The following is an 8,488-nucleotide window of genomic DNA, read 5'->3' as shown; positions in this document are numbered from 1 at the left end:
GACTGCTAATCTCTTTAATGCTTCACACCTGTGTGTCACAGAGAGCTGATCAACGAGTTTGCCTATTGCAGTCAGAATGGCCATTCCTTACACATCGCAGTGCCCACCGCTCTGGGAAGCTGAATGGAACGGCACATCTTAGATCTCAAGTACAGGTTAGCAGCCTCCCAACTGAGCCCACAGTCTGACTGTTTCTGCAAGTATCACATTGACTTCATGACCCTAGGCGTTGACCAGGTCTCAGCTGCTGCCCCACCTTGGATGACTGACAATCTTATTGTAAAGAAATATCAGTTCTTCTCATCAGGATCGTAGGTGATGGTGTTGTGAGAGTCGGCATTTCCCCTGGATTATGACTCATGTCATGCAGGACAGTCTCAGTATAAACCTCAGTGATGTGCACCCATGCCCTTCCCGTGTGGTGGATTAGATGCATCTAGGGAACATTTTCTTGACCAGACTGCCTCATCCCTTTAAGTAAATATATCCATCAGAATTTCCTCTTTCTCCATGGTTTAGATCTCTTTCTCCCTCTCTTCATGACACTGCTATAGCACTTTAGTCCTAGTGTAAATTGTCCCTGATGGAATATTGATCCTATTATACCCATACGTTCCTGGATACTTAGTTATATTGAAAGTGGATATTTGGGTATTTATAAAAAAGTGACTATCTGCACAAAATCATGGATACAGAACACATGTTTGGTCAATTAATTTAATCACATGAAATCCAGTAACACCAAACAGAATCTGAATGGTAGCTAGAGAGATGAAATGGCAAAAGGAAAACATGTTTATCAGGAATGAGAGATGATGCCAAGCAGAAATAAGGAGTGCTTTCTTCCTACTGTTGATCCTCATTCCATGAGGAAGACGACACGTGACACAGCTAGAGGGAAGGAAACAGGACAGAAGGTTCAAGTGAGTTGACCGTATAATAGCCTACGAGAGTGGGCCTCAAGGATTATAATGTCAAGGGTTCAGGTTAACCCAGCACACATGGCCCGAGGAAACTTCAGAGTCTCCATCTTTACAATATAGGAAGAACCATGAGAATTTTTTTTTTGTGGATGTACGTTGGATGGCACCTTTCATGATGCAGATCCCTGCCAGGACCTGGATAATTTCAGAATGCATGCTCATGGAGGTGGCCCATCAAAAATGATTACACAGGATCTCTGATGGACTCACACTCTGCTTTTCCAATTTCAGAAGCTCTGTGGCTTCAAGATGTTATATGTGGCTTGGAAGCTAACCATTTGCTCTTGTATCCTCCATTGCTTCCCAAGAGCAGTGACACAAGGCAACCTTCAGGTTATACCATCATCGTGGTTTGTGGCTCACCTGACTTTAGAAAGTTCAAAAATCACCTTGCAAGGAAATCACCCTCTGCAGGAGAATATGCCTTAAAGGCATGTGGTACACCGCATGGGTAGAGGCTCTCCAACGTTTTTCGGTCATCCCTGCTAACTTCTGTCTCCAATGCTTCTCTCTGAATGACTATCATTGGCATGACCCACATGATGCTGCATTGACCCCGTAACTGCTTTTTAACATCCATCACACCATCTGATATGCAACCTCAACGGACTCAAGGTAAACAGTATGAGCTCTTGTAACGGAAAATGCTCTCTACTGACTTAACTATTGGGTTAGTTGACATAGCAGTACTCATGACAGGCCGTTGTTACTTACAATATTTAGGGGGAGTTGGCGTCACTGTTGTTATTCATGGTTGGGACAGTTGTCTGGGAACAAAACAAATACAAAAGGTGAAAAAAGGAAGAACCAATCACGACCATTTCCCAATGTTTGTAAGAATTTCTTCTATTTTTTAACTTAAGATTTTTCAAAAATATTTTAGAGAAAGAGCAAGGAGGAAGAGGATGAGAGGGCAAGGCAGAAGTGTGGCATCTGATGCAGAGCTCCAACACAACCCAGAAGTGATGACCTGAGCCAAAATTAAGAATCGGATGTGTCACCACCCAAGCCACCCAGGCACCCCGGATTTCTTCTTTTCAATAGTAGGTTTTATACAACATCATTCATGAAAGAGAACGGTGAGATTGAGCTTTTTTTTTCCTGAGCAGAGCTATGTATCGAGTGAAGGATAGATTCAAGAAAATATATATCGGGAGTCACATTACCAGTATCGCCTAAGTATATAATGTTTTCTTCTGGAATATCCTTTTTTCTACTCAGATTCTTGAACTTTGCAATGTCCTCCTCATTAACATGAGCTCCTCTGCCTGGCAATCAGCATGCATAAAGTGGAAAATGCCCGTTAGAAACCTTAAGAATTTCTGAATACAGAACGAGAATCACTTATGGGGAAATCTAGTCTTTCAAGGAGTCTCAAACAATGACCATTGCCCTTGTGGCAACGTCAGCTGCCTGACTTGGTGGGTAAGAGCCGTGAAACCCTGTCCAACTGCACAGCCGTGCACTGTCCAGCATCAGCAGCAGGACTCCAGGGAAGCAGTAGGAACTCCATGAATCTTGGACCCAATCCAGCAAGAAATCCAATCGACTGCACCTCGGCCTGTGCCTCAGAACCTAGATCTGACATGCACATTGCTTCTGGACCCAAAGCAACTGCAAGGACGGTTCTCACCTTCCAGACCAATAGCAGCCGTGTCACCCATAGTAATGGGAGACAGCTTCATTGGTTGGTTTGTTTTTCATTAAAACCACAGTTCTCAGATGCCTCTTTCCAAATTGACACCTACTGTCCCAGAGGCCACAGCACCCATCTCAGGGACTGTGTGAGTCGAGACTTGAAATTTGTTGATCTGTTAGGAAACTATCTCTTATAAACTCAATTTCTTTTAATCTTCAATTTTAATAATTGCGACTTGTTTTTAAATGCCTGGTGATTTTAGAGCTCCCACAGCTCCCACAGCTACCAGCCCTTGTTTCCACATTTGTGTTTTAGAATAATTCCAGGATCCTTGACATAATGCACCTAGAGACTTAGGTTTTTTTGCACATTAATTAGTAATGTGCGTATGTACTGACTTTCTCAATGAAAATGCCAACAGTGGATGTGTTGTATGGCCACGACAATTGTCAGCCGTAATACATACCCATCAATGAAGCCAGTTTTGTGATTTTCCCTTTGCTATCCACATTGACATCATAGCCTATGAGAGCATTTGGGGTCATATCAATAATTCGGAAATAATTGCCACCATTATCTGTAAGAGACAAAAGTATGTATGTATAGTCTAGACAAAATGTATATATCACATTGGTTAACTTATTGAGATTCGCTTTCCCAAGGTGTAGTTATCATACTGTCACAACAGTCTTGTATTGGTGTCTACGTCCCCTCAACAGCTCAGTGAACGTGACAATCATATCAAGGAGCATAGGGGGCACATTGCCTTCGTGCAATTAAATATTTCACACGTGCACTAAGCCATTTCACACCTCCCAGTGTTGCTAAAATGTTTTCTAGTTACAATTTGAGACAACTCTCTCTAGTTATATTATCTGGTTACAATGCTTAGTTCCCGAAGACCTGTTTCTCTCCCTTAACTTTGCCATGTCCAAATCTAGGTTTAAAAGGTTTACAAAGTGGAGAAAATTAAACAAGAGAACATTGATGATTCAGGCAAATGGAAAGGTCATGTAAGAGTAAAGAAAGTGACAATGTTATTTAAAAAGACACTGGTGATAAAACGCTTGTACTTACAATCAGCATTGATAAGATTGTCTCGTCCTATTGATGCCCCAACAGACTTTTCAACGCACTCTCCGTCAACCCTTAAAAACAAAAAATTTTCAAGTGGATGGATGAAAACCAACTTTGTTCCGTGGTCAACATTTTCTTTGTTTCAATCCTACAAGGCCCTGCATGAGGCATCACTGAGTGCCTATACACAGTGTGATATTGGAAAGAAAAGAAACAGGTTTTCCAGGATCAAATATCACCCCACAAGGATGTCTTTGTCTACCTACTGGTCTGATATAGAGACGCAGATAAGAATAGACAAATACATGTGATACACATTTGTTATATATGGAAACTTTATGTACGTTACATACAAACAATTATATATATGTCACATACATAAGAAACAATTTTTCATGTCTCTGTGAGTATATATGACGAAAACGTATATTTGGAAAAAAAGGAAGAATGCATACAGCACAAATAATAAAAGAGGAAACAATCCAACGAAAATGAGGCAATTTCTTGAGCAGATATGTCACAGAAGATGGCCACAGGAAACCGTGGTCCAAGCAAGGGTCCTTAGGGACGTGCAAAGTAAAACCACAGTGACATCCCATTTCCCTTTCACAGGACTGGATAAAATCAGACAATGTCAATAGGAGGGTTCAGAAAGACCGTGTTGCCATTGAATATCTGCTTTATTACGAGCGATAATCCAAAAGGCGCTGTCCGTTAGCAAACAGTTTGAGTTTCCTGTGGTTAAGGTGCCCCTGTACTGTGATGCACCAGTTGCCCACAACCCACGAGAACTGCAAATACGCGTCAACCCAAACATTGCCGCACAGCTATTCCTATCAGACTGATTCAAAATAACCCCAAAGGGGAAAAACTATCCACGTCCACACTGTTATTTGTACGAAGTACAAGTACTTTCACTTGGCATCCACGGACACACTGTTACTGTGCGGAGTACTTTCACTTGGCAATGGAAAGAATTACCGTATATGGGGAGCCGTGGCGATAAATATTAAAAACCCCCTGGGCAGCAAAGAGAACAGGAGGAAAGAAAAAGCACGGTGAGTGATTCCTCTGTGTGAAGTTCTGGAGCAGCGGACGAAAAGCACGTCAGGTGTTCTCTGCGTGGCCATGGGTGGACAGTTAATGCAGAGGGAAGAAGCAGGCTTTCTGCACAAATAGAAATGTTTCACGTGTTGCCTCAAAAGGTCGGTACGTGCACACGTATGTGAGAAATGAGTGAACTATCCTTCACGTAGAAGCCCAGAATCAAGTGTACGCTGCGCTTCAGGAAACCTTGCAGAAGCAGAGGCTACACGCCAAGTCACTAAATGCAGACGGACACAAAAAATGTAAACAGGACCAAAAAGGTGATAAGGTGTTCGTGAAGGAAGGAAAGAAAGAAAGAAAGAAAGAAAGAAAGAAAGAAAGAAAGAAAGAAAGAAAAGAAAGAGAAAGAAGAAAGAAAGAAAGAAAGAAAGAAAGAAAGAAAGAAAGAAAAGAAAGAGAAAGAAAGAAAGAAAGAAAGAAAGAAAGAAAGAAAGAAAGAAAGAAAGAAAGAAAGAAAGAAAGAAAGAAAGAAAGAAAGAAAGAAAGAAAACCTAACAGATTTATTTTTTGGAATAGGGTCTGATTAATTTGCTTATCTGTATATATGACCTATAACCAGCCGTATTGTATATTGTAGACAATCCTTTATGTATCTGTTGAGACAGGGTGTGTGTGCGATTTGATTTCCTGCATATATGACATATACACCCAGTGTCCTTTGTATTATCATAATCAGTTCGACAATCACCTAACATTGCACACGTTATTATACTCATTATGTATCATATACACCACTAACTTGGGGAAGCCTTCGAGTATTTTTAAATGAAAGCTGGCTCCACTGCAGGCACGTATATGATTATTACAGATTATTAAACAAAATTACATGTTTTATACGTCATCAGTTACATGTGTACATTTATAAATGCATCCCTCCAAACATAACCCTCTTATTTCAATGTCTTAATGCTCACCCTTTCGGTTTTTCATTCCTCACAGTCTGTCTCTACTGTGTGTGACATCTTGGAGCCCACTTACAGCTTTAGGACTTCGGTCCTCAGAAACAGACTTCATTCCGTTTCTTATACGGCATGGTTTTTGATATATATCATTAGAAACATCATCCTCCCTTTTATTCCTGTTCCCGTTTCTCCACCAACCTGACAGACGAACACCTTTCTCTCCTTATTCTCAAGCCTTTCCTGGCATCAGTCCTCCAGCCAGTAGGTTTGCCCAGGAATTTCTCAGCCTTGCAATACTTCACATCTTGTTTTCTGCTTGAGTCCCCTGCCTTGCAAACTTTGCTGTTTCTCTATACTGCCTCCTTTTTGACCTCCTAGGGTAGCACCGGTCAACAGCCCAGATCTATCTGGAATCAAAGGACAGCAAACAGTCAAAAGTAACAGTTAACTCTCCACCTCCAAGGTAAATACAGGTTTTAATCTTGTGGCCGATGGCACTGTTTGCAAGATTTGGTGCGTCTGGCCGCTCTCCATTTATTTGCATTAAATGATCCCTCTTGCTTCATTGTAGACTTCTCGGGACCTTCTGAGGAAACTGAAATGTTGGTATGAAATGATTGGTATTTGTAGATGGAGTGGTCAAAGTATGTGCTTATAGTTACCCTCAAAATAGCAATAACTTTCAAGGATGTGTGTCCATCTGAGACAGAGACACAGAGAGAGATGTGTGCAGCTGCTCAAATTTTCTCGCTGATTTCAGGCCCTTTCCATTGATCTGGGTGCCAGCGTCTGTCCCCTTGCTCCTTCTTTGTTTGGACATCCCAGTCCACCTTCAGAAGAGGCCTACACCTGCCCTGTGCCAGTGTTCTTTGAACTCACCGCATGCAGTCGTTGGCCTTTTCTGGCTGCTCTCATTCCACCCCGTCTTCACTCTCATGTACTGTTGATACTAGTTTACAGATCTCTATCGGGCTCTATTTTGACCAATGAAGCTCAACAAGAACAAATAAGTTTCCTCATCTTCTCTTAGTTTTCTGAGTTCTTAACACATGCCTACAATGTACTGGTCTCTTTATGAATAACTTGGAGCAACAAAGGCTCTGCTGAATTTAGCAATGTAATAATGATTAAAAATTACTACTTGGTAGTTTTTAGGGTACACAGCGTTAAAGGCAAAGTCAGGAACCCTACGGTCACGGAAGCATGAGAACCATGTCTTTAAACAACAAGGTGTACTAACTTAATAAAGAACTCAGACCATCACACCCTTTCACTCCTGACATTTCACTGCAAACCTGGAATCAGATGCCCCCTGAGGATCAGGCATTTACAGGCAATTTTAGTCTATGTTATTTTTACTTACTTGACATAAAAATTGAATAACATTTTGAGTCTTGGTATGTCCACATGGATACCTCTCATATAAATCCTGAACGGGCTATTCTCGCCAATCTTCTCAAGGTTGTTGGATGATATGTACAAGGTCTTCCATGGTCCTGAAACCTAAAAGCAAAGTTCCCATCAGTAACTTTCCTCAGTGTCTTTAAATTTTCTCCAACATCGGCCATCATGGCTCTCCTTTCTCTTTTGCGTCAGCACAGAGCAACACACAATTTATATAATACTGGGAAAACCCAAGCCAACAGCAAAACAGCAAATCGACATATTCCTAAAAGAGCATAATAATTCTTATCAACTGCAGGCCTCAACCCCAACAGCTCATTGGCTGATGCACATTCTCTCTTATACTATGGGAGAAATGTAGAAATGTGCAATTACTAGACCACAGGGAACACATCCAGTAGAATATGTAAAGACACGATTAACAGAGGCATTCTGAGTTTCAAGTAGACGGCTAACCTTGGAGTACAGACATTTGGATATACATATTAAAGTCCCCTCCCCACAGAAACCAGACACACGTACACACACATAAAGACCACCTTAGCAGGTCAGCGTGTTCACAATACCTGTGTCAGTATATTAGGAAGGGGTAGCTGGGCATCACTAGCCAAAACGAGTGCAAGACACAACAGTTGTATCTTCATATCTCCGGCAGCTCTCGATTCCTCCTCTGCAGAAGCTCAGAGCTAGGTTACCTGTTGACGAGATTCTCAGTTTTCATCGCTTTATATACTATATGTCTATGGATGTGGCAATGTTTGACTTCTTGTCATTCTTCACAAGAGATCATTGTGCAACACTGAACATAAACATCCTGGTTGGCAACGATGTATCCCAAGGGTGTCTCAGACCGGGGACATATTGTACCTCTTTCCTGTATCTCTAGAAACGACATTTAGAATCTCCTCCACCTCTAGTCTTGTTTGGCTCAAGCCTGCATATCTCCTGTCACTTGGATACATTTCTCAGTCAGTCTTGGAAAAACCAAACATCACCGTCACTTTTTCTTGAATGAGTTTCAGGGAGATGACCTTCCTGCCCCAGCACACCTGCTCCTTATTAGTTGGGGAAAGATGGGGAGACCTACATGTGGACATTGGCACGTGTAAACACATAAATGCAAATGCAAAGATGCAAATATGCAACATCTGGTCGCCCTGTGTTTCCAAATCACTGAAGTGCGTGAGCTGGGAGTGACACCACCGTGGTGTTTTTTTAGTGGCCGAGGTGTGCAGTCTCCTGAGCATGTCTGTCCCTCTGAACTTCTAATGAACATCAGGTATTATCTATGGAAAGCACATAGCAAAGTATTTAGTTTGGAGAAAAGAGGTCTTACCTTGTCCTTAACACCTTTTAATAAAACCAGTCGATAAAAC

At 41.6% G+C, this 8,488-nt stretch overlaps 1 protein-coding gene across 1 annotated transcript; it reads right to left on the bottom strand.

The window, feature by feature from the left end:
* Positions 1 to 781: 781 nt before the first annotated feature.
* LOC121482772 (odorant-binding protein-like) lies at positions 782 to 7,756 on the bottom strand. The gene is made up of 7 exons (XM_041740618.1): positions 7,679 to 7,756; positions 7,072 to 7,211; positions 3,700 to 3,770; positions 3,089 to 3,199; positions 2,150 to 2,251; positions 1,698 to 1,750; positions 782 to 891 (listed from the first exon to the last, which is right to left on the bottom strand). Exons 1-6 carry the CDS (start codon positions 7,754 to 7,756, stop codon positions 1,728 to 1,730), a joined length of 525 nt encoding a protein of 174 aa, XP_041596552.1. The 3' UTR covers positions 782 to 891; positions 1,698 to 1,727.
* Between the last annotated feature and the right edge of the window lie 732 nt (positions 7,757 to 8,488).

Source organism: Vulpes lagopus, chromosome X, assembly GCF_018345385.1.
Source record: "Vulpes lagopus strain Blue_001 chromosome X, ASM1834538v1, whole genome shotgun sequence".
NCBI lineage: Eukaryota > Metazoa > Chordata > Mammalia > Carnivora > Canidae > Vulpes > Vulpes lagopus.
Note: the sequence above shows the minus strand (reverse complement) of the source record. Positions and strands in the feature narration are given on the sequence as shown.

Bases quoted from the DNA above. Each gene is read 5' to 3' on its own strand.
- LOC121482772 (XM_041740618.1), bottom strand. From the start codon at position 7,756: ATGAAGATACAACTGTTGTGTCTTGCACTCGTTTTGGCTAGTGATGCC. The intron at 3,771-7,071 runs GTAAGTAAAAAT...TTTGTTTTTAAG, and splicing joins TTATTCAATTTTTATGTCAA to GGTTGACGGAGAGTGCGTTG. The intron at 1,751-2,149 runs GTAATGTGACTC...TTTTGTTCCCAG, and splicing joins TATATACTTAGGCGATACTG to ACAACTGTCCCAACCATGAA.